General features: G+C 39.7%; 1 protein-coding gene across 5 annotated transcripts in view; it reads left to right on the top strand.

Annotated features, from left to right (window-relative positions):
* Positions 1 to 26,222, top strand: part of MTUS1 (microtubule associated scaffold protein 1) — a 117,505-nt gene that overhangs the window by 55,109 nt on the left and 36,174 nt on the right. The window contains exon 1 of one of the 5 annotated variants that reach the window (XM_062638655.1): positions 11,241 to 11,720. The exons of the other annotated variants lie outside the window; for them this stretch is intronic. Coding sequence (XP_062494639.1) covers positions 11,558 to 11,720 — 163 coding nt within the window. The 5' untranslated portion in view covers positions 11,241 to 11,557. Of the gene's footprint in view, positions 1 to 11,240; positions 11,721 to 26,222 lie in introns of those variants that run through there. 5 annotated transcript variants of the gene reach the window in all.

The following is a 26,222-nucleotide window of genomic DNA, read 5'->3' on the forward strand; positions in this document are numbered from 1 at the left end:
AGTTTTCTTAAAGCATTTTTACATTTTCTGTGTTGCAACTTAAATTAGGTTTATACATTATATTAGTGTATTGGTTCTCTTCTTTGAAGAGCAGTTTTGCAGTTGATAATTCCATAAACCATCCCTGTTTTCAGTTTCAAGGGTTATAGAGAAAAGTCCAGGGTTTTTTTCTACTTACTGTGTTTAGGCTACCCAGCTCTTACAATATGCAGTCTGTGCTGTCACTCTCTCTGTTTCCATTAAAGTCTAAGGAGGCTTTAACTGTAATAGAAAGTATGACAGTGAATCCTGAATGTAGTTTTTGCTGTTTATCCACATTGAGGTAAGTAATGATTAAAGCTCATATGTTTTGGCTTAAAAAAATAAATAGAAGTCTCATGCAGTATAACAGGTTTTTCTGGAAGGTTCACAGTAGGTACAGTTTTGGTGTGAGCTGTCTCTGTGTGTCACTCCAGACTACACTTGAATAAGAAATTAAAATTATCTGAGTGTGTTGATGTGTGTGTGCCTGCCTGTATGGCAGAGGGAGGAATCACAGCTGATTAAGTAGCAGATGGCATTCCAAAAGCTGGCAGAATTTTAAGGAGTTCATATTGGGTTTGTTTTGGGTGTTTATGCAAGTGAGGACACCTGGTGCTAGTTTTTATCTGTCAGGAGACAGAAAAGTCTTCAGATGATGTTTCTACTTGCAGCAATTTCCAGGTCTTTTCAAGAGAGTTGGCTGTCCAAATTAGTTGCTTGAGCATCAGTGCGTATGTGCTGAATTAAAAGCTGCTTGTAATTAATTACTCATTGAAAAGCCTTCTTTGAAAGATACTGAAGACCACTGGAAAGCTTTGTGTCCCCTGAGTGAATAGCAGATGTATTTCTGAAAGATGTGCTGTAGCCAAGCAGATGTTACAAGTTTGAGTCTGGAATTACTGGGTAAATAGGTTCTGACCTGTAACTCTGGTACTGTGGCAGTATGTTTTTAATTTCCTGTAGTCAGAACATCGAGTCCAGTGTTTCTGCCTTTTTACTCTCTTGGGTATCTATATATTAATCGTTACTGAGTAGTTTTCTCGATACCTTGTGTTAAGAATGAGGGCTTCTGTCATACAGCAAGCATAAGACTTTGCACGAAAGGCTTATTCTGTTTGCTTGTTACTTTTATTGATACTTGGCTGAACTAATGTTAGTTTAGGTATAGCCTGATACCAGGTATCATGAGCTCATGTATAGTCCATTAACTAAGAGTGTAGAGGATGCTACAGCTAACAGCATAATGTCTTAATTAGCTCAGTTGAGGAAACTCATAAGTAACAAAATCTGTTTCTGCTCTAGAAATGGAAAAATAGATTCTTGTTCCACTTGCTTATGATAGTCTTAAAATATAACTTTATTTTCCCCTAAATTTAGCTTATCACTTCCTCTGTTTTCCATCCAAAAAATGTAATTACTGTTCCCTCCCCTTTTTACTAGTTTAATGTAGTTTTTCTTGTGATTCATCTTTTCCAACCTAGTAAAGAGGGATGCTACATAGCCTTGCAGTATTATATTCAATATAAAAAAATGCTGTAAAAACACAGCTATAAATTCCAAGTTAGCTGTAGTGTTTAGTGGATCTTTATCGAATGGTCTTTAGCAGCATGCTTTTGCCAGTTGAATAGCTGTGTTTCAGAGTTTTTAATAAACCTGTACTGTTTCTTGTACTAAGTCAGCTTCCAAAATTGGATGGTAAGTTAGACTTTCAACATTTCTAACTTGTACAGAGTTTTAATATAATTTCCCATTTATGAATGCAAAGCTTTTTGAAGGAGCACTTCTTCTTTTTTCAGAAGGATTTTTTTCCATCTTCACAATTGCAGATAGTTCTTGCAGAATAAAAATCCTGTTGTGGCTGCTTGAATGTTGTGCAGTACAATATCCTGCACTTTAAGGAAAGACAAATGATCTTTTTGAAATGAACTGAAATAATGCCAGCTGGTACCATGGAGAATGGGGCCTTCTCCTTTTTCTTTTTTTTTTTTTTTTGTCAGACTTGATATTATAGTGAAGCTTTGTTCTCGTGATTTTAGCTACTTTAAAGCTTTTGTTCTTTTGTTTCAGTGCCACAGTTAACTCTATGGTTTTTAGCCTCACTCAGTGAGGAGGTCCAGCCCCACTTCTATTTCTTGCTCATGTGCTCTATCTAAAGTCAGGACTAACTTACTGCAATATGACTCTGATAACTGATTACAATATTAAGGCATTAGTTGCCTGCTTAGTTGCTAATGTTGCATTTTGCATTATTTCAAGATGGAAGAATAGCAGGTGCTTCTAGGATATGGTCTCTGTTCTTTGTGCTCTTTATCCATTTTCCATTCACTTACAGCAATGATGCAAAGCTGGAATCGGTTTGACAAAGCAAGGCACAGCATACTGTTAGTATGCCTGTAAGATTGGAGAGACTTACGTATTTGCAACTGTTCATGTTAAAACATTCACAAAGCTTCTTTTTGTGAATTCTGTATTTTTCACGGGTGCTATTCCAGTGGATCAAGTAATTTCTGCAAGTTCTATGGTGTATTGCTTCAGCACTGGCTTTGAAGCTGAGGCAAAAGTAACTTACTGGGTATAATGTGTTTTATTATATTTTTTAACTTGCTAACTTGAAGTAAGAATGTACATCTGTACTTAACTGTAATGTCTTAAATAGGACTGAAAAGGTTGCCGCTTGAGACATGTGATTTTGAACTAAATGCGAAAATGCCTCTCAAAATGGTGGAAGGGAATGTTCTGTGAGGCAGAGCTAAGGACTTTAGGCTTGTCTTGTTTGGAGAAAAGGCAGTTGGGGGTAACCTCTTGGATCTCTACAGCTTCCTGGGGAGGGCAAGTGGAGAGGGAGGTGCTGGTCTCTTCTCCCTAGTATCTAGTGACAGGACATGTGGCAATGGTCCAAGGCTGCACCAGGGAGGTTTAATCTGGGTATTAGGAAGCATTTATTTACTGAGAGGGTGCTTAAACACTGGAACCAGGCTTTCTAGAGAGGTGATTAATGCCCAAAGCCTATCAGTGTTTAAGGGGCATTTGTCCAATGACCTTAACAACATGCTTTAACTTTTGGTTAGCCCTGAACTGGTCAGACAGTTGGACTAGGTGATTGCTGTAGGTCCCTTCCAACTGAAATAGTTTATTCCATTCTAATGCAAGTGTTATCTGATTGATCGCAGAGCAGGTAGGACTGGGGAGCTTACGTAAGTTAAAAACAAGTTAGGAAGAATAGGAACAGGTGGCAATTCTAGCATAGGTCATAGAACTGATGCTAGCTACATGCAGAAAATGGAGCAAGCTGCTTCTGTCTCTGCATTTTGAGCTTTCTTTGGTGGCATTATCTTAGTATTTACTTTTAATACCCTTTTTCTACTGTATAACATAAACATAATTAGATTATTGCTACAGAATACAGCTAGATCTGTTTTTTCTTGAGTGCCTAACTTTGCAAGATTATTAAATGTAAAATTAATTTTCTTCAGTTTAGAATGTGCCTTCATATAAAAAAAATCTCCCCTTCCCAATCCCAACAGTTCTGCTAAAGACCATATGTTACAAAGCTCTATGTGACTGTTTTAGGACAAACAATATGTCAGTATTATCTAAACAGTAATTTCAGGTTTCAGGTATGCATTAAAAAAAAAATAAAAATCCATCGTATGGTAGTTTGTGGAATTTTTCCATGCAATAAAACTTTGTTGTCCTGTTGTTGAACCCATTTTGCTTTTCTTTCAGCGTCCTGTAAAACTGTACTCTTCAGCTCATGGGAAATTAATTCCCTTAAGACTCACACAGGAAACAGTTTGATGGGTAAATAGTTTAAGTATTTCAAACCTCTTTCCTATTCTGCACTGAAATAAGCTAGCTACCTTGTGCAGTGAAGTTAAAAACAGGAGGAAGATTTTGCTGCTTAACAGCTGATAGTTTTGTCCTGTGCTGAAAGCACTCCCGGTGTAGAAAGGAGGTGTTTAACTGCTTGTTAAAACTGGGCCGTGCAGTGAGGGTTTTGGTGCAGGTCTTCCATGCTGCAAAAGGAGCATCTCTGACTAGTTCTAACCAGAAATTTCAGTATGGATGTGCTGAGGCTGAATCTCTCACATTCAGAGCTACATCTCTTGCAAATAAGTTGGGTTTGCCAGTTTTTCTGTCTCTACCCCTCTCTCCAAAAGAAAAGCCTAGAAATTTTGTGGAAAAACTTGGAAGAGTTTTGTGACACAGGAACAAAATGAGATTCAGTATTAATGTAGTTAATATTTTACACATTGGAACTTCTGTGAGTTCAATAGCATAAATTAGTCCTTTTTCCTTATTTCTTGAAAAGCAACAGAAATGTGACTTCTTAAACTTCTTTTCACAAACATAGTCCTGTGCATTGGACTATTTTGTTGCCTTTCTAGCTGTGATGAAAAAGCCAATTATAGTCTTTTTTTAAGATAGTTTTTGGGGTTTTTTTCATCTGTGTGAACTGTGAGGACTATGTGAATGACTTGTCTCGTGATCTAGCCTTAGAATACCTTCAGGCTAATAAGGAATGTTCTTATAAACAGACAGCAAAGCTTCTTAAGTGGTGTAGCTATTACAAGTGAATGCACTATAAAAGTAGGTCTTCATTTTGCCATTTCTATATAAATAAACGCAGACTTAATATAAATCTGTGTGAGTTTGACTTTCATTATGTCTCCCTAATGAATGCATTCATTAAGATTTTTATTTTGAAGAGTTAAACCTGGAATAACCTTGGAAACCCAATAGCTGTTACCTTTCTTGGCCAGACTTTTCCAACGTTACCAAATAAAGTACAATACAACAGCCGGATCCTGGGATTTAATTCCTTAGGTGAGAACTACTATGCTCCAGACATCTTCAGAGTGAAATGGCTGGTGCTGGTGTTCAGAGGATGTCACCTTAAATTCCGCAGTTAACTGTTTTGCGTGTTTTGGGTGGTGTGTTTAGTTTTATAATTTTTGTTTTAATAACGGGTGTTTTCCTGTGGTAGCATGTTTGTCAGGGTAAGAGAATAGAATGCAAAAACCTGAGACGCATGACAACACGTATTTAGTGTATTCCAGATTGGTCCCTACAGCTGTCAAGTAAGTGTATCAGTGTATTTGTGTGCATGTGCCTAGTGTTCTTCCCAAGCTTGATCCTCTGAAAAGTAACACTTTGAGAAGGTTGTCGTTGTCTCTTGTTCCTTGCTAAAAGTCAGCGCTGCTCCTTGTACCTTCAACAGATATCTTACAGGAAAGAGCGAATTTTGACATCTCAGGACTTGCTATGGAGTTAACACATGGGCCAGCTCTGTTCAAATGGTGGGATTCTGTTGGCAGTTTCTCAAATCAGTGAACTGCAAGTGTTGGGATTATCTTTACAACCCCAGCAGTGAGGACTTGATGTGGATCCTGCCAGTTTTCCTACAGCAAGTGTCATCCATTAAGGCCTTTTGTAGCATAACCCTAATAGTTTTTACATTGTCTGTTTCTTCTGTTTAGTGCCTTTAAGGAAGGACCTGTTTTCTTGATTGTAAATTAGATATTTCACAAATGTTTATTTATTATTTAATGCCAAGCTTCTGTGAGAAACTTGCTCCCCAGCTCCACACAGCTGTACTTCGAACTCTTGGTGACGCAGAAGCACACAGACTTTCCATGGAGAGATGGTCTGTAGCTCACTTCTCTGGTGTTTATTCTGATGTTGGGAGGAATGTCTGTAGTTCTCTTCCATGGAATTTATTTTGATGTTTCACAGTAACAAGCCACACAGGAGGAGAACACAGAGCTGTGGTTTTCTCACACTTGTGTAAACATTGAATAGGCCAACCTCTGTGTGAGTAGAAGGGGCAGCTGAAATGGATATGCACAGATGGTATCAGATCCAAGGGATGAATAAAGAAAATTTCCCAGTGTTGGGAGCTGGAGTTCGAGGCTTTTCTAGCATGGAAGTCTGTCCTAACTGCTTTAAATTGTAGACTTTATTGTTAGAATTAGCTAGACTTTTAAAATACATAAATTCTTACTTCCCCCACCCCCAGTGATCAAGAGAGTGATTTAAGTTCTTCTTTTGTTAAGAGACTTTAAAGCTTTGGCTGACCAGCAGGGTTAGGTACCTACAGCAACAGTTTTTATTTTGTTATTCCAAACTGAGTTGCCGTACTGGGTGCCAAGTCATATCACGTTCTTGAAAATGCCATCCTTGGTACTTGGTTATTTCTCTACTATCTTCTTAGTCCTTCCCTCTTCAGTTAAACCTAGATGCGGATCTCTTCTGATGTTCTTAGACTTGGCTTTTTTTGTTTGACTCTGTAGAGTTCCTTAAGTTGTGCACAGAATGATGTTCTCTGTGTTTGCAGTAAACAGTGGGTAATGGGGTGTCATTCTGCTGGAGTTCTTCCTTAACTTTGAGGTGAGGTGTATGGGGTATCCCAAAGCTGACTCTTAATATCCTCCTATAAATTTTTTTTTTTTAAGTTTCATTTTGAAGTCCTCTGACTTGTTCCATCTGACTTTCTTTAAGTCCTTTCTTTCCCTGTATTTCTTAAGGTATTTTTCAGCAGATACAGTAGCTGGCCATATTTTTGTTATTGGCCCCTGTTCGGGAGATATAAGTTGATGTAGTACTTGAAAGACCATGGAAATGTCCCAGAGACTTGTAACTCATGGAACTTGTGTCAAAGATGGTTGAACAGCTTGTAAAACTTATTTCTCCTTTTTTCCTTGAGGCCTGAACTCAGGAAGACTTATGTACATGCCTAGCCTGTAGATGCCTCGCATTTTGAATGGGGCTTTGAGCAACTTGGTCTACTGGAAGGTGTCCCTTGCCATGGCATGGGTATTGGAACTGGATGATCTTTAAGGTCCCTTTAAATCCAAATTGCTCTGTGGTTTTTATGATATTTTAAAGTCTGTTACCCTAATGTTAGTGACATTATTCACTGCTGTAGAGTAGCAGGGTTTTTTCAAAGCTCTGTAGGATTTAGATGAAGGCAGTCTTAACAAAAATGCCATTTTGGAGGGGACATCCTACATGTGGAAATTAACTTGCTGCTGCCTTAAGTCAGAGACTGAAAATTGAAATTATTCTTACAGTGTTTTGTGGCTCTTCTCAATTCTGCAGGAGTACAGACAATGTAAATGCTGCCACTGTTATGTGAGAGACACACAGGTAAGCCTAATTCCTGTAGCTGTTTGACTAGGAATCTACTACAGCATCACCTTCTGTTTGACAGGCTGCTAAATTTATAATGATTAAAAGCTTCCGTGTCCTAGAAGAAAACTGAATTATTTAGGATTTTAATTCCTGCTCTGTGGCCGTAAAAGGTTTGCTTTCTTCTTCAGGTGGGGATTGGAGCTTAAGTCCCAAAGCTGCAGGCTGCATTAGGCATGGCAGTGGGTACTGTTGCCTGCAGGAAGGTTAGCTTTTCAAACTAGAGCACTGGCTAGAGCAAGGTGGTCACAGGAAAGTGGAGAGAGCACAGTCATCTTCCAGAAATAAAAACGAGGACACAGGTGACCCTTTGGCTCTTAGTAGGCTCCTGCTTCTCGCATACCTCTTTGCATAAGCAATCACGTCTCAGTTCTTCCTGAAGTAAAGCATGCCAGTAAAATCCATCTGCCCTGCACTGCCCTTGCTGTCTTATGACACAAGGACAGGTGTCCTCTGTGTGGGCTTCTCAGATCTAAAGATCTAGCTTCTGATTTAGACTTCTTTGTAATGAGACACTTAACTGTGCTCTGATGGCTTTTTTTTGTGATTGTTAGATGTGGAAGGAGGGACAGAGACAGCAGAAACACATACAGATACTGCAGACTTGACCTCACGAGGCTGAGCTGAAGATCCTACAGATGCCAGTGCCCTTTGCTCCTTTTTTGTCACATTGCTAATGTTCCTAGGGAGTGGCAGATACACTAAATCTTCTGGGGTTAAAATAGGCCTATCCCCACCATCAGTCTGGTGCTGTGGTGTCATCAGGTATTGATGCACTTAGGAACCCAGACTGAATTACATGGTCATAGCAGGATAGAGCCCCTCTGTCCGTGTTGATCACCAATTTTGCCCTTGGAGTTGGAGAAAAGCCAGCTGTAAGGTGCTAGTAAATAAAATCTGTCAGTCTTTTTGTTTTCTGGGCTGTATATCACTTCTTATTTTATCCCGCTGCTTTCTGGTGCTATTTTCTGTCACCCTTATCCAATGTCAAGATAGAAAAAGACCTCTCTGATCCTCATGTTATGCAGGAAATGTAGACAGTGCATGTTCCTGGCAGGCTGTGCGAAGATCCCATGGATTATTTCCTGGCTTTGTACTCTGCCAATGGCAGGCACTTGATGGTCATTGTAGGAATACAGACATGGACCTGGAGGTACTTTTTTCCTGAGCCAAGGAAAGAGCAGATGCACAGCAATCACAGTGGAGCATACCATGCTGTAACTCAGGGCTCTTTAACAGCTACATTGGAGGAACCTCTCTGTGAGTTAAATCTCTCCTGGAGCTATTCAGATACGGATGGGCAGTCCTGTTGCCGGCTGCTGTCAGTGCTCTTTGAGCGTTGGGTGCTACATGAGACTGACATGCATCTATTGCTTTTTTTAGTGCTGTGGGGTCTACCTCTTTATGAAGCAGACTTGTTTTAGGTTTCTGGGGTTTAGCAGGATTTCAGTCTTAGAAGCTAGAAAGGCATTTTCCTCAAATCAGAAGTTTTTTAGAAAGAGATACTGTGATGTATCTGTTTCTTCATGGCCTATTTCCACCCAAAAAGGGTGGGAAAGAGGAGGTGGTGTAAGTATTGTTTGTGTGTTGCTGTAAGAAGAGTTTTGGTCTCTGCTACAAGGATTTTGATGTCCATATAGAGCCTTTATCTGCTTATATTTTGTCTCGTGATTATTCCTTCCTCAGTCTCTAGAGTGCTTCATTACATCACGCTTGCCCTCTAGAGATTCTTTGTTCTGCTCCTGTTCCTAGGAAGGAAGTTATGATTTCAGTGAGTACTTCAGCTGCTCTGGTTTTACAGGATAAGGAGATGTTTTTACCTTTCTCCCAGGCACTATTGCAAGGATGGGGAATTGCTTTTGGGGGGTATGAGGTTGTTTTTTTGTCTGTGTGGGGTTTTTGGGGATTTAGGTTGGGGTTTTGTGTGTGTGTGTGTGTGTGGTGTTGGTTTTGATTTTGTTTGTTTTCCCCCAACCCTGACTGAACTGTTTTTGTCTGTGAGAGCATCAAATTGGGATGGTCAGAGAATACTTACTACATAGAGCAGTTCTTCCCTTGGGGAGCTGTGAGGGACAGAAGGAAAACCAGAGGGAGTTCCTGTGGGTGCCCTGGCAGAAGGGTAAAACCTGGCATGGGCTGGACATTAATGGTGTTTGAAGACTGGCTGTAGGCCCAGTCAAAATCTCATTATGGTTTCATTAAGAAGGCATTTGACAGCAGTGATCTAAGATTTTTGAGGAGATGGGCTAATGACCTAGGCTGAATATGCAAGTCTATTCCAATGTGCTGTAACAAGCCTTCTGTTTACTGCTGAGCATGGTTTCCAAGTCTGATAATCCCGTAACACAGAAAAGATGGCGTGTCTTTGATACTGGTGTTAGATTGGGAAAGGGTCTGGATCTGCACGCTGCTGCAAATGCAGATGAATACACGTTGCTAGTGCCACAGCTCTTCAGACTAGAAGGAATAGGATTTTATAGCAGTAAAGACATGCATGCCCTCCTGTGTGCAGAGGCTGCCCTGGGAACCAAACAAAAAAAGCTAATTTACTGTCTTTGTACTTACTTTGAATGGCTTTGTGCATGTCTGAAGACATGTTATGGTTCTTAAGAGTTGGTGGTACATCACTGTGCTGGGAAAGAAATGTTTTGGTACATGATCATAAAACATTCAGCAGTATTCTCTCACAGTACACTGTGGAGATTGGTTTAACAAGTCTGATAGTCTTGATGCTGGGCTGCAGCTCTTTTGCTGCTCTTACAAGGAACTGCTTTTTTGTCACTGTCCTGTGTGATGTTAGAGATACCCAGAGACATTCTAGCTGATGTGGTAAATAAGCACTAGAGAACTTAAAATGTTACACATTTTAAGCAAGAAAGACATGCTATCAAAATATAATAGATTTGTGGTAAGCAGCGGACAGGTAAGGCACCTCTGGGATGAAACTCTGATTTGGGTTATGCCTCCTTCAGCGCAAGTGGGGCTCATTGTTTCTGGAACTAGAAAAAATGTCAAGAGGGATAGGTGCTAGAGAGCATTGACTGGAGTTTGGTGAAATGGCAGAAGTGCAGAATCACTGGAATAGTACCTAATGTTGTTGTCCCTAAAAAGATACAATAGCTTTAGAGGGCAGCTCTTCAAGCAATCCGAAGGAAGATAATGAGCTGTTACTGCCTTGTCTCCTGTATTGGCTGTGAGATATGTGGGGGTCCCTTGCTCCTGTGGCTGCCTAGCAAGGCAAAGTAGTGAAATGTTTGTTTTTACACAGGAAGGCGGACAGTGCGTGTATTCATAGTCACGGTCTTAGGTGAAAAATGTGACTTTTTCTAATATCTGTAAAAGTTATTCCTCTATTTTCTAGTTTCTAGCTGTCCTCCTCATTTCGTTCTTGCTAGTGGCATTTGAAAGGGACCAAGGTATGTGCAAAACTTTTGAACTCATTAAATAGCAAGGAGAAACATTTTTAAGAGGGTTAATTAAATACGGAGAGAGCATCTAGGAACTTCTGCACCACTGCCTGTTTGCTGCAATGTTTGGGAGCCTTCAAAACTCAGCTGGCAGAGATGTGTTTTAATATGAAATTGATGCCTGATTCCTTGCTCTTCTTCTCATAAACGGAAGTATCTGCAGAGCTGAGCTGCCAAGCTGAATAGTATTTCCCTTCAGCAGATGACAAGTACTGAATTGTTTCTAGAGAATAGATGTGTTTCTAGATTTGTGAAGGCTTTAAATGTTTACATAATATTTAATGCAAGAAAGAACCCCTCTGGTAAAAAGTGTTAGCTGATAAATCTTCTGATAAATTCATGTCAATTGAAAGAGACTGTTTAAAAAAGAAAAATAAGTCATCCTGAAAGGATTCTTAGAGAAGAGAGCTGAAATATGCCTCCAGGAATATTCAAATAATCTCCTTAATGTCTCCAAAGAACAATTACATGGTCTGTGACATTGCTGGATGATATATTCAGCTGGGGAGACCACCCACTTCCTCCTCCTCCCTCCTCATCCTCCTCCTCCCTTTTCTCCTTTCCTAGCTCCCACAGAGTCCCATAGCAGATTAAGCATCAACACGGTGATGTAATTTAGAGGCAGTTGGTTTTCCGAATAACTAAGTCGGTTTTATTCTGAGGACAGGCTTTGTTTCCACAACATCTGGTGAGGAGAAGCTGCCAGCAGCATTTATGCTGTGAATATCTGCCTCTGCTGATTTTTTTGCTTGTCTGTGCATAAGGAAAGAGAGCAAAGGAATGGAGACTTGACTACTTCTTCAAGCCTGTTTTCTTCAGCAAGAGCTGCTCACTTCTGCTAATAGTGATATAAAAACATACTATGTGACAGTATATGGATGCTGTTTCTTGCTTGTCTATCTTCCACTTGCACTGAAGACATGTTATGGTCCCCGAAATTTTCCTTATCCAACATGCGTGTAAGGCTGACAGCAAAGGGGTTGCTCCGAAACATTCGTCTACCTTCTGGCTACAGGAAAAGCACTGTTATATTTCATACAGGTTTGTGGTTTCTTAATATGATGATTAGAGCATGCATTGAGGGAATATCTTGTTTACTTCAGCAGCAGCAACTGGGCATGAAAGTTTTTGAATTTCATAGAGAAGCCTGACTTTTGAGCAAAGTAGTTTCATGTTCTAAGTCTGTGTGTTCGTGCACTAGCACTGAGCTGCTCATTTGGGAGATGGTTATTCTGTTTATGAAATGCTAATTGGAATTTGCTCTTTCTTCTCAGAAGTCCAAAAATAGTATCAGGAAGTTTGTGCTATTAAATATTTATCTAATCATTTTAATGATTTTCTGCTGGGAATGCTGTCTTTTCTATACCTTGATGGGGAGAAGGGGGGGGGGAGTGGAATGGATACAGGGGCTGTCGTGATGTGGCATTCTGTCTGTGAGAAATATTTGAATACTTGTAGATATCTGTTACAGTACATGGCATGTTACATATATCTTATTTGCAAGTAGGACAAGCAAGCTTTAATGCTCACTTGTGTTGATACAAACCTAGAAATTATGGAGTGTTAGAGACATTCAAGGAAGTGTGTACTTAAACATCCCCCCTCCAAAAAAACAAACCAAAACAACAAAACAACAAAAAACCCACCAGGAAAAAAAAAGGCAACAGAAACAACTACAACAAAACCCTAGAAACCCAATCCAGTGACAGGCGCCACAAAATTCTTAGCTGCATCTGACCTGATTTTCATCTTCAGTGGCAGGTAAAGTAAATAAAGCAAGTATCTGGAGTGGGAACAAGACTGTGAAGCTGAGTTTTATTCCAGGACGTGCATGGTTTTGGTGGAGGGTGGCAGTTGTTTGTTGTTAGTTTGTTTTAGCTGAGATACACGACATCTAAAGAAACTGGTGGCAGCCTGCATATTACATAAGGCATTTTCTGCACTGCACTATTTGTAATTTTCTCTCATTTTACTTAGGGAGGAGCAAGCAGCTACATAAACTAGTTTTGCAGAAGCTCTTACTCTCAGGCATGTCCTCCCTCTCTCTCCTGACAACACCCTTTTTGCTTTTATTTGGAGTTCAGGTCTGCCAGTCAGCTTGCTTTCCTGTCCTGGCAAAGTAAATATGGTGTCCCAGTTCCTCTTGGATGATAAATTCAGTTATGAACATAATATAGGCCAACTGTGAAACACAATATAGACTTCTGTTTGCAGCTTGCTTACATGGCTTTAAGCTAGGATTAAAATACATTGATGCTAGAAGTCCTTATATAAGGGAGTCTGTGCATATACCCACATCCTTGATGTTGCTAACAGTATGAAATATCCACATAGTACATATTCCAGGGACAAAAAGCCTAAAAGAGAAGGGGAGGAGATAAGTAGCAGTTAATGAACATTAAATTTGTATAATTTTGAAAAACTAAGTATCAGTGCATGTATCAAGGGAATTTTACAATTGCAAGAATCCATTTGTGGTTTTATTTCGTTTGAGTGGATGTGAAAGCAAAACCTGCCTGCAGGATGCCTCTGTTAAATAACAGCATGTAAAATAGATTGCTAGCCCTGTGTTCTAGTTAAGCAGCACTTCACTAAATAAGAAATGCTGAATAGACCTTTTGTGTGTTTGTGTGCAATATGACAGGCTAATGGTACATCATTGAAAGCTTAGAGGGGGTTTTGCCTTGCCTTCCCCTTCTGCTTTCCTGTCCCTGCGTCTTATAGGAAGTTGGTGTGTTAGCAGAAAGCTGACCAGTGTTTAGCTAGAGCTGCCTATGCCAAGCAAGTAGGGCATCTGAAAACCAGGTCATACTCTAGTGCACAGTGCAAGTATGTATAGGATACACTGGGGGTTTAGACACAGTGGAATGCATTGAAGCTTGTTAGTGATTATTTTGGGTTCATAGCTCAGCAACAGTCGATCAGGCAATGTCAATATATATCATAAGCATAGAAGGTTCTTGTTTTTGTTGTTGTTAAATGCTGGGAGGAGCCATATTTGGTTTTGCAGCACCAGTGTATCTTTTCTTGTAGTGGTTTAGTTGGATTAAAATGACATGATGACATGTGGCTTCTTTCCAAGGTCACATAAGCAATGAGAAATAGAATATATTAGGGACTGTGTCAACAAATAAGGGACAGAGTAATTGAAAACAGGAATTTCGGGGTCCACTTAGGAATGTGAGTGTTATGTAAGCAACATTCAGTTCTGGTTTTGGTGTAGACTGCACTTTAATAGGCATTATTATGGATTTCATCTATTGCTCGCCTTCATAACAGCATAGACCAACTGCCTTGTATGGCTGCAAAGCATCCTTGAGATACTTAGGGCAGTTGTTGAAATGTACAGTTTTAAAGTGGTCTAGAGTACAGGTCAAGTTGGCTTTTTCTGTTACCATGTCCTGACTGATGGTTTGAGGTGCAGTAACTTGGTGAAGTTAGGATGTAAGCACTACTGGGAGGAAGAGGATGGAACTTGCTCTTGTGAGTTCAAAATACCCCCTTTTGCAAGTTTCAAAATACCCTTTGACTTGAGGGTATTTTGCAGCGGCCTGCTGCAGTTTCTTCACAGTGTGTAGTACGGCTTGATGGACGGTTACTTGCACTGGTGTTAAGTTTGTCTAGATTAGTCATTGCATTTATGGTTAAATTGATCCTTTAGCTGAAGTGTGTTTGCACTTCCTACATCTTGTCCAGGTGGAGGTGTCAGAGTAACTGGAGTAATTAAAGTATCTTGCAGCGTTAGCATACAGCTTGTTCAGGGAAAATCAAGTACTGCCCCCCCCCCCCCCCCCCGAATGAAATAAATCCAGAGGAAATTTGCTGTAAAATTTAAAGTGGATTTTTGGGGGGTTGTTTTTTTTTTGTTTTATCATTCAGCTGTAGGCAGACATCAAAATGTCATTTTTTTCTGCTACTGTAAGTATAGTACACCTGCATTATTAGTTGTGTATTAATGCATGGCCTCTTCAGCAAAACCAGAAACACTGAAATAGATCAGGAAATGCTTTATTTGCCTGTCCTGTGACTTGTAAAACTTATTTTCACCAAGTAACTGCAACTAATATCTCAATGCTTCAGAACTGCATAAACATGATAGATGTGAGTTAAGCATGCACCAGTGTCTTTCAGTGATGAAATAAAACATTTGGTTCCTTTATCAAACCATTACAAATTTTTACTGAAGGGTGAAGTGCTCTTACACTCTTCATGCATCAGTGGTGTGACAGAGTAAATCATCATCTCTGTATAAACTGCCAGAGAGGGACATTATTTTATGAATGATTCGAAACATTCATTTTGAGTTACTAGTGTGTTCTTTTGCATGAAGATAAAATTCTAGACAAGAAACTGGTTTTGCAAATGGAGGTCAAAGCTTTTGTACCTTTTGTTCAGAGTTTTCCAAGGATTGTATACTGAACTGTACTGATGCTTTTGTGATGAACTGTTTTCATCCAGCCCTTCATGCTGCTCATCCTTAATTTTTTTTACTTTCCCTAAGCAAACTGTACTTAGCGTTCTTATCTTGCTGGCGACTTCCATTGCTTACTAAACGTAGTTACTCTCTTACTACCATCGGAGTCAGAGGTGTGTCAGGACAAACAGTAGCCAATGTCATTTCAGGAGTACTGATTTAAAAAATTCCCTTTTTGTATTGCTACTAACGAGCAAACATTACAGGCCTGTTTATTTAAGCACATGACATCCTTTTCCAATATGATTCCTTCCCTAAATCCTGCTTCAGATCACATTGAGAACTGTGAAATTACTTTCGTGCATTGCAAAGAAGTGCTCTTAAAGGAGGATTCTGAAAGCCTCAGGTATTATGAGTTGCTTAACTGTTCATATGCCTTTCCTCTCCACCTCAGAAGAATAACAGAAATGCCCATTAACACCTGACACCACAGTTGAATATGGCATTGTAGAAGCATACCCAACACAGTCAACCCTACTAAGAATTCTAAATCTAAAAATCTGCTGGAGAGATTTGATACAGGTCAAACATCTTGAAAATTTGTGTCACTTAACCAAGGAAAAATACAGTTCAGAAGTAAAACCAGCTTGTCTGTTCTGAGCAGAAGTAGTTGAATAACTGGAAACAATTTGTCATGGGAGATTCTGGATTTAATCACATTTCTGTTGAAGTCCATGAGGCTCTTTGCTCCTGACTTAATCTGTTCAAGACTGGGTGCTAAATGCCTTGCCTGATGTGCTTGATTTCAGTCTTAAGAGGTCATAGCTTCAGTAGGCATGTAGGTGATAGCTAAATGGAGGTCCTTATTTTCAGGTGGCAGGTGTTTCGGAGCTTGTAAGTATAGTTGGTACTCTATACCGTCTTATCCAGTTGTTGCACTTACAATAGGTATAAAATGAAGATGACAGTAGTTCCTGGACAGCAGAAATGAGCTGCTGAAAAAAAAACACCACCACAAATATGCCATGTAAAACCCCCAAAAACACCAAAAACCACACCAAAGTCAAACCAATAACTTCTCTGTGATTTTAACACTTAAACTGTGCATATATTTAATAAAGCAAGAAAATAAATGAGGGGCTTTGCTCATAAAAAATCTTTAGAGAAAGAAGAGCTGGAGTCTGTGAAAGCAGATGGATGGCAGCTTTTGCATTCTGGTTCCACTGCAGTGAGTGATGTTGGATTTTTATTCCTTCTCTTAAAGAGATTAATTATATGTGAAGGATGCCTTGAGTATTTGTCAACGTGAAATAAAGTAGAATTGCTGCTTCAAACTCAACTTCATAGAAGAATAGTTAATTGGCAAGTAAATATAAAAGACCTAGCAAATTATCTTTGCTAATACCATTTCATATTCTAAGTGTGTATTTGTTCCCACTTGATATGCCTAATAGATGAAAAGGGTCTGGCTGCAACCTATATTGCCATGAAGTAGATTGGGGTTTGAAAGTGTCAGGCAGCTGTAATTACAATTAAAAACCTGAATAGCTTCTAAATTACCTCAGGGGATTTCCAGTGTGGTAAAACTGGATTTAAAACTTGTCAGAGCTACCTCTACAAGTTTTGCAACTTTTGCAAATGAGTCTGTTACCATAGTAGAAATGGCTTTCAACATCCAGACAAATAAAGCATTTCTACTTACTCGGTCCTTTTAATTTCAACTTTCTAAGGCATAAAGCAGTAGCTTTTTTGAGGAAAAGGATGCCATGAAATCTGTGCTAGAATGCAATGCTTTGAGTATTTGTAGCCAGTTGGCTGGCTGTTTTGTGTTACTCTTCTTTCTTTGTTGGCACAGAAAACTTTGATGTAGGTGAGGGGTAGAAGGCAGAGTTTACTGTATCTTCAATTAATCAAATATAATCGTGTGTTAATTACTGTGGAGGCAGTACTGCGTAGATTGGGATGACAGCGCTCTCATTGCAGTCAATGGCAAGCAGTAACAATTTCTATTTATAGATTGGCTGTTAATTTAGTGTCCTGTAATGAAGCAGTGTTTCTGCTGTTTGTAGTATTTTAAGAAGTTCTGTTCCTTGAGTGGCATGATGCAATGAAAGAACCTGGGTCCAGAGCTGATGGATTTGATACCTGTAGGAAAAGTCCTGGCGTTTCAAACAGCTCTTGACTGTTTCACCAAATGTCAGACCAAAAACTACCTTGCTTGGAAAATTATCTGCAAGCAGATCCCATCTCTCTTGGCTTATCTTCCTGCAGAACAAAACTCAGTGAAGGCTGCATTGGTCAAGCTGTCTAGCTTCCCGAGTTTACCTGTATGTCTGTTTATTCTTCTCTAGATATATGTGCTATCTGTGGTCCCACAGAGTAGTATTGTTGTCAGAAAGATTTGATTAAATTAAATCTCATTTTTAAGAGGAGGCAAAGCTATTACTTTTACCATGATAATGTGATAAACTAGTGCTGCAGAATTATTAATGATTTAGATTACAGTTAATGGTATCACTAGCACCTTTCTAACAATGTCTACCAACAGCACTCTCCCCCATTCCATTACCTTTTCCTGGTCATGGAGTAATTTTTCTGTTCTCCATTCTACAGGGAGAAGAAAATAGCATTTGATCTTCTGAGAAATGAATGTAAAATAGCATTTGATCTTCTGAGAAATGAATGTATCAGCAGGATAATTTACATACTTAGAACTTCTTCAATAAAAAAATGTTCCTATTCAGTTTAGCTGTCCATATACTCACATGTAGAAATAACCCACTTCAGATAACCTGGCTTGTATCTGACTGAGATGTTTTTCTTTGCAGTTGCTATTTATGAACCCTCCTTCAGCATCATCTTTACTGATGTCTGGTGGTTGTAGCAAGGACATTAATAACCCTGTGTCCTGTGTTAAACTCCTGGTTAAATTTATTTTTGCTACTTCTTGTCATGGTAGTATGCTGCTTGTGCATTTATGGCAACTAAAGGTTCCTCCTCAAGATGCTTGTGTAAACAGTTTGTGATGTTGTGGAAAAACTTCTGGTTAGGCAGGAAATAAGACAGCAGGGAACATCTGTGGTGAAATTCTTCTAATGAAACCTCATCCTTTTCTTAAAGAGAACTAGCAGTCCTTCAGTAGAAAATTTGGGAAAGTGTTATAAATACTACTTGTTAATGAATTCACTTCATGCCTTTGGTTTTTTTCTATGTTTGATATTGCTAATATCAAGCACTTTAAATTATTAAAAATGTTATGTTTGTATTTATTGCAAGAATAGACTTTGTGCTAAGCCTTTTCAAATATTTGAGATGGTAAACCAGGAGTATTGGAAATGCTTCTAGCAGAAGAATGTGTGAATTTACCTATTAACCTAATTGCAAATTACACCTAATAAAACAGAAGGCTAGAAAACATTGCTTTTCTTAGCTGTAAGCATGGGCCACTTGTTGTATAATCAGTATAAAATCAAGGTTCACTTATTTCCACAAATATTACTGTACAGTCTGTCACTTTCTTAACTCACCAAATCAAGAAGTTTTGCCACCTAAAAAAAAAAAAAGGTGATCTAATATGAAATGAATAGCAAACCCTGTTAAACGTACATTTCTGTGTCTTGGAGGGACCTCTCAAGTAGGACTTAGGGTCAGGGAAGACAAGATGCATATATAATGTGCAGTAGCTATTTTTCTTGCTGCACTTATTAATGACACAGGTAGAGGTGTTTGTAGTTAGAGATCTTTCATGGGGATTAACCTTGCATGTGGGTTCTGGTCTTTGTGGTAAGTTATGGGCATACCCCAGTTTACCTGAGGAATTTGCTCCTCAAGAATATTTCTGTAGTCATCTTTGCTTCTCTCCCTGCCCACCACCCAATTATGCAAAAATGTAGCTCTGCCATCCTTGTGGTTCTTTGTTAGCTTAAATAGAAGAGACTCTGGGGAACATTGAATGCAAAGAATGATGTGATTAATGTTTTAAATATCCTCCACAGGAACTGCCTGGTCTCCACAACAGGCATGGCAAGCAATTGCTCCTTGAGGGGAGCACTGGTCCCTGTTGGGAAGCCTTTTCCAGAGAGATCTTTAGTTGCACAGTTTGGGTAGGAGTCATTGGGAAAAGAAGTCCCTTAACTTCCAGGTGCAGTCAGCAGGCAGCAGAAGGATTATGTGCCTCTCCAAGGGTGGAGGCATATTACATCTTATGGCTAATAAAAGCACTGGGTGCTGCCCTGTTCTGTTTTGTTTTCAGCTTGGCATGTGGGCTCCATGAGGTTGTACTGAGGTTGTTCCTGAAACAATGGTGTGCAATGTTCTAGGCATGTCCCTGGGGAGACATCCTTGCTGCTTAATAACAGGAAAGCTCTTTAACATAACAGGAAATACACAAAGAAGTACTTGACTATGGTGTTGTGACTGCCAGGAATTGTCTAAGTGCATTTTGTGTGTCTCTTTAAAAGGGGATATTTCAGCAGCACTTAGAACTGGTATGGGGTGCTTGAGATGCCACGTTTTCTGTCTTGCAGTTTCACTGAAGCATGGAAGATTGAATTCATGTGGACAATTTTAACTGGTAGCAACTGAAGTGGTTCCATTAAGATGGTATTTTATTCTGTTGACCAGCAAATTGTGCTTCACAGCTAGGGTAGCTTTAAAGTACCATTTCAAGGTTAATTTTAATAAAACATGCTATGCAGCTGCCTCCTAAAGTGCATTTTCCCGAGGTTGTGATCTTACCTCTGATTTTGGTGGCTGCTTAAATTTTCCTTCGTTCTGCAGAGACTTCACTTCATGTTAACTGTAGTGATATGTGTAATCAAAAGGATGAATAGCACAGGTGCATTATCCCATAGTGAACAGTGTAGAAAATGCTCCATTAGCATTTTCTGTATAGCTCCTAAGAGCTCTAGGACTGATTCTTGAAGGGAGTTGGGCAGTTGAGCAGTTTAAACTTTTCTCAGTTTTATTTCCAACCTGTAAGCTTAATCATGCCTACATCATCCTTGAAGGTCAGGGGGGTTTTAATCCATGGGCAAAGTTCATGTACTAGCTTTGTCTCTGAATTGCTTTATACTTCATTTCATAATCAGAAATTTGTGACTTCTCTAAAAAGTGACTGTATATACCAAAAAGAAAATTTGGATGTTGGCTATTTATTTCCTAACTTGAAACTGCAAACTGCAGCTGTGTTGTTTTCTGAGGAAAATGTTGGAATTGAACTTTTTAGCGATTTTTTTTTTTGTTTGTTTGTTTTGTTAGATAAAGTATTACTATTATGGATAACTTAGCAGTGATTATAGTACTTCCTGCGTGCTTAGAAGTGCTATCACCTCACATTTTAAAGAACAACCTGAGTGAATTTGGGTCTAATCTGATTTATTTGTCTTTAAATGGATGTAGAGTTTTCCTAAACACAGGAAGCTGTTGTTGGATGCGTTTAGAAACAGTTTTGGCACAAGCGCATTAATACAAAATATAACTGAAGCTCTTTAAATTCTAATGCTTGCCCTACTTTTTCTTCCATAATATCCTTTAGGCAGTATTTCAGTGCCACGCTGAAGTCAGTGACATTTGTTACAGTCATATAAGATCAGCTCATACTAGTGTGATTGAATAAATAGCTTCTGAGTTCAAACTAAAAGCCACTCTGTCCTCTCTGTCCAAGATAGCTGCAGATACTGTAGAATAAATGGTGCATATTGATGTTCTGGTCTTGTGGTCAAAAATGTGGTTTACAGGTTTCTTTTGCGCAGTTGTTTTCAAGAAAGATTATGCTTCCTTGCAAATTACTGAGCTTTGCATAGACTCTGACTCTGAAAGACTTTGAGTAGTTCAGGAAAAAAGAGAAAAATACCAAATTCTTGAATCTAATATTAAGCTGGGCTAATAAGTGTTCTGGCAGTTAACTAATCATGTGTGGGTTGTGCAGGAAGAATTGCTTCATTGATTTAGAGGCAGGCATAACTGATGAAGTTCAGTGATTCAGTTAAAGTTCCAAGTAAGTTCTGGGTCGTTTGGTGTTAGGATTTTCTTTGCCTTTATTGCAACACAGTGGACCTCCACAGTGCATAAGCAGAAGGTGACTTTCAAACATAAAAGCTTAATTCTATATGCTACAAGAATCCTGTTTGGATTTGTTTGGAGTTCTTTCTATTCCTGCCTGTTAAAACCTAGGGTTGTTGGAGCCAAGTTTGATACGTAGATCTAGAATAAATTTATCATGGAAATAAATAAGCTGTTAACTTTCTTTTACTGGGATTTGTGAGCAACAGTGTTTCTCCCAGTTCCTTGATGTTTATCCCTAGCATATTTATAATGCTTACTAGCCCATTTGGAAGGAAGCATGTTAAAAAATAGTTGAAAAATAGTTAAGACTGTCTACATATCTGACTTCCCAGAATGTAGGAGACTGCAGTGCATGTGTGAGAGCAGCTTCTCAGCTAGCCTGTTAATATCTGGATGAAATATGTGGCATGTAGAGAGATTATAGTCAGTGATGTAATCTACATGAATTCAGATCAGGCTTGAGCTGGAAGAAAAGGTATCATAAAAAATGCAGGGGGGTGTATTGTGGTAATACTTGAAACAGTTGAGCAGTCTGGTGAAATGTCTTTTATGTCTAGGTAGTGCTTACCTTGCCTCAAGAAGGATTAATGTAAGTGGTTTCTGGAGGCTTCTTTCAGCCCTGTGTTCCTGATGATGAGCAGGGTAGGGTAGACTACAGTATTCGGGAAAGAATGAGTTCAAGCATTGCAACTTGGACAGCTTCTTCCTTTCTGACTGTGTTTCAGCCCTGATTGCATGCAAGAGCTGGGATCTTCAGAAAGGCTGGGAAAGGAGAAAGGTTCTCTTGACATCATTCTGCTCGCTGGTGTTGTGTGAGGGTTTTCCACGCACGTTGATAATACAGTGAGGTTTTTTCTGTAACACCACACACAAACACAGACGCTGTCCCCCCTAAAAGTCTTTTCCTGGGTGTGATGATACCCTGTGTTTAAGTATCTGCAAACAGGGAAATGGGTGTCCCTAAGTGTATTCAAGAAGGATGTAGAGGTGAGGAGGAGGGATCAGGATTTGCACTGTGGAGGCAGTTAATAGGAGCTGGAAAGGGCTTGTGGATATTATGAACTAACCATGATGGGATTCCCTGTTCAACTCGACTCGGAGTCCTGACTTTGTAGACACAGGCTGCAAACGGAAAAAATATGTGATGTCCTGTATTGGTGATGAAGCAGTAGAGGGCACCAGGCAACAAGGAGCAACTTCTTGTATAGAAGGTGGAAATGGAGAGAAAAGAAAAAGGAGAGGAAATAAGAGCAGAGAGGAGTAACAAACATCAGTCTTCAACATCACTCTGTGCTCGGTTCTTTGGGCAAGTGTGTGTTTTGCGGATGAGAAGGCATTGCTGCAGCTGTAAGAAGGTATGCAGAAAAAAAACAGGAGTGCTTCAGATGTCTGTTTGCTTACTCAGAGCAATACCTGAACTGGAAGCTTCAATGTAAACCCCTTAGGTAAACAGAATTGCTAGCTATTATTTTTCATTGAAAATCTAGGGAATTCAAAGATTTAAAGTTGCCTGTGGCATATATGCTAAACTGACGTAGCAAAATTCAAGTGCCTAAACCAAAGATAATAGATTGAGATACAGGTCAAACTTTAACTTGGTCCTTACTGGCCAAGTCATCAACACACATCCTCATGCAGTTATTTTCCATCCTGTCATCTGTGTCCTTACAAATGGATGACTTGCAGCAGTGTTTGCTTTTTTTTTTTTTAAGATGGATGTAGAGTTGTTTCATTAGGGTACATACAGCAGGTTCCTCATATCAAAACTTCCATGCTCTAGGCTTGGCATTATTAGTACAATAAGCTAGTTCTACTATCTTCTCCTTCCTTTTCTTCTCCCACGGACAGAGGTAGGTAGCACTGTATGGTTTACTGGCATGTGTCAGGCTTTGTCCTATTTCAGAATGAGCTAAGAAATCAAGCATCAGTATTGTTCTTGGTTACTGAGAAAATAACTAGAACAACCCTGATCCACTGGCAGTCTAGCTGGTGTTTGTTAGACTTGTCTTCTGTAAATTACATGGTATTTCAAATTTGGTTATTTAGTTTGCAGTCATATTTGAGCATAGAGAGGACTTATTAATTTGTTTTACATATTTGTAGTTGATATGTGGCTCATTCATGCTTAATATGTACTAGCTAGCTGAAAACCCAATTCAATTCTAAGTGTTACAGTTCCAGTAAACTTGACTAATATATTGGGAATGCAGTTTTAAAAGAAAATCACTTTGTATGTTAAGTGTTCAAAACTCAGACAGTGCTTCTGTAAAGGAGTCCTGTGGCATATAAGGTAAGAAGTGTTATGGGCACAATGCTGAAATTTCAGCATTAGTCAGATGCATTTAACAGGCAGACATCTATCTGGTAAGTGTATTACACACTTAATGTTCAAGTCTGAGACTCCTTTAAGTCCTTTGTAAAACATGACTTGTAAAGATTATCCCTTCCAATCTTCTGAACTGCTTGAAATCTTGGACATTGTATTTTGAAATTTTGGGGGTTTTGTTGTGGTTTGGTTGGGTTGTTGTTTGTTGTTTTGTTTTGTTTTTTTAATTCTTTCCTGCCATCATCATGGCCTTTGCCAGTGCACCACTACTCAGGTTGGCAAAATGCATGGCCACTTGTTATCATCTCACCTGATGCTCACTTTGTCATCATTAAGACTGGAAAAGAAACAGCTACTGGTGAAATGACGAAGAAATACATAACACTAAGGCAGCGTAGGGCCCAGTTCAAGAGAGTCTTGATCCCCAGGCTTCCCTTCAAAACTTGCTCTTTAAAAAATGCACAGGCTGGTTGATCAGCCAGTCGCACTGATGACACAAGTTGGGTTAACGCTTGTCTTTGTGCTTTTATTTGGGAAGTCATCAGCACTTTGGAGGGTAATGCATTTCCTCAGATGTGGTTTAGGTATCTTTAGAAACATTATAGTCTTAACTCCTTTCACAGCTTCGGTGTAAGGTTAATGTAGGTTTTAAAACAGAAATTATAATCTTCAGATATGTTAGTAAGGCTAATAAAATGTGGAGATTGTGTATGCTTAATCAGTATATGAGCAGAACATACCAAAGTAATGGCAAATGAAAATGTTAACATGCTTCCTCTAGGAGGGGAAAGCACTGTGTTCTGGGCAGTCGGTTTGACAATGTACTAAAAGAGTTGTACAGGCTCAAGAGCTGTATACCATAGGACAGGTGACATCTTACAGAAACAAAGACATGTCAGTGTTTAAACAGAAGGCATGCTTTTGGTTGAGAAATACTGATGTTTTAATGGATAGTTTGTTTTAATGGGCATGTATCCTCAGGGAGCCCACTTCAAAGGCTGTTGTGTGGGTAAGAGTCTGTTGGGTAGGAACTGGAAGGATAATGTACTGTGGCTTATTTAGGAGCCTCAGTGCAATGTCACATTTGGATTGTTGGTATTTTGCTTGCCTTCGGTTTTATGGCTGCCCTCAGTGTCTCCTCATGCAGGGAAGGCACTCCTTCCCTCATGGAAAGACGGCAGGGGCATGCTTGTAACCCAACAGAGAGTCCAGACCCTCACACTGTAGGGCAGAGGGCTTGCTACACCATGTGGGTTATCACTTCAGAGCCTGAAAGAGTATGAAGTATGTGTCAGATTGACTGGCCAGGAGTAGGCTGGCATCTGTCTTCAGAGGAGCCCTTGTAAAGGGTTCTTCTGAAGGAATGCTTGGACTTGCTGAGCCTTTTGTGGAGATAGTGCAAAACCACTTTGTGGTCCAGAGAAGGGCCACAAAGATGATCAAAGGACTGGGAAGCCTGCCATCTGAGGAAAGGTTGGGAGAACTGGGTTTGTTCAGCCTGGAGAAAAAAAGGCTTAGGGGAGACCTTATGACCACATTCCAGTATTTGTAGCCAACCTTTGAAGAAGATTGTAAGAAGACTTGTGTTTTATAAGGAGTTATATTGAAAAGATGAGGTGTATCAGATACAAGTTAGTCCTGGGGACATTCCGATAAGACACAAGAGGAAAATGTTTCACAGTTTTCACAATGAGCCATTAGAATAATCTCAGGGAAGTGGTGGACTCCCCAGTGTTGGACCCTTTTGAGATTCAGCTGGACAGGGTGGTGGGACATGTTGTCTAGGCCATGTTTTTGCCAAGAAAGGTTGGACCAGTTATTTTTGAGGTGCCTTCCAACCACGTATTCTGTGATTTTTGTTCAGAACAACTTGAGGAGGATTTGATGACAGCTAAAATAACTGGATGTTCTGGGCAGGGACTAGTGCCTGACCTTAAAGAAGGGAGACTCAAAGGTTACAGTAAGAGTAAAGGAGAGGAAGAGCTGCCATGCTGGTTTAGGAAGCATCTACTTGTCTTGGGCTTCAGACCATATTGGTGCAGAGAGAGATGGAAGCTGCGAAGTGCTGTTAATCTTCCCCCAGCTGCTGTGATACAAGGCCAGCTAAGCAAGTAGCTAGAAAAGTGCCTGAGATGCAGCATTTTCTTAAGCATTTCAGTTGGGCAATTATTTCAGGCAGAACTCTGAAAAATGAAGTCGCTCTGTTGAGGATTAGAACTGGCTCGTGACTGATGTGCTTGAGGTGTGAACAGAGCAAGTTGGGGCTGTATGCACCAGCTTATACAGACAGGCCTGAGGCACAGCTTAGAATCAAAACATCACTCCTTCAAGAGTCTGTGTTTGTGTAGTCACCAGCCTGGGCTCGGAGAGGCGCAGCAGGAAGGTGTGTGTTTGCCACCTACCAAACTGGATGATATAGACAAAAATTACAGCTGCCCAAGCTGTGGAGTGGCTGGGGAGGCTGGAACGCTTCCATCCAAGTCTAGCCTGTCAGACACCGTTAATCTAGTTTTGTGACTGCTTTCCCTGTATATTTGTGTGAAACTGCTTCCTGCATTTATAGCCCAGAGCAGGAGTTTTGAAAGAATTTAAGGTGGTAATTTACAGCTAGCCAAATTTCCAGGTCCTCTCAAAGACAGTGCTTCAGACAAAACCTAACAGCTTCCTTATTTGTATGGATGTTCTTAAGTCTCCCTCTCTGAAGTGCTCTACCTTATCATGAGGCCAACTTTAAAAT

Source organism: Pezoporus occidentalis, unplaced genomic scaffold (assembly GCF_034315485.1).
Source record: "Pezoporus occidentalis ecotype Australia unplaced genomic scaffold, CSIRO_AGI_Poc_V1 ctg1, whole genome shotgun sequence".
NCBI lineage: Eukaryota > Metazoa > Chordata > Aves > Psittaciformes > Psittacidae > Pezoporus > Pezoporus occidentalis.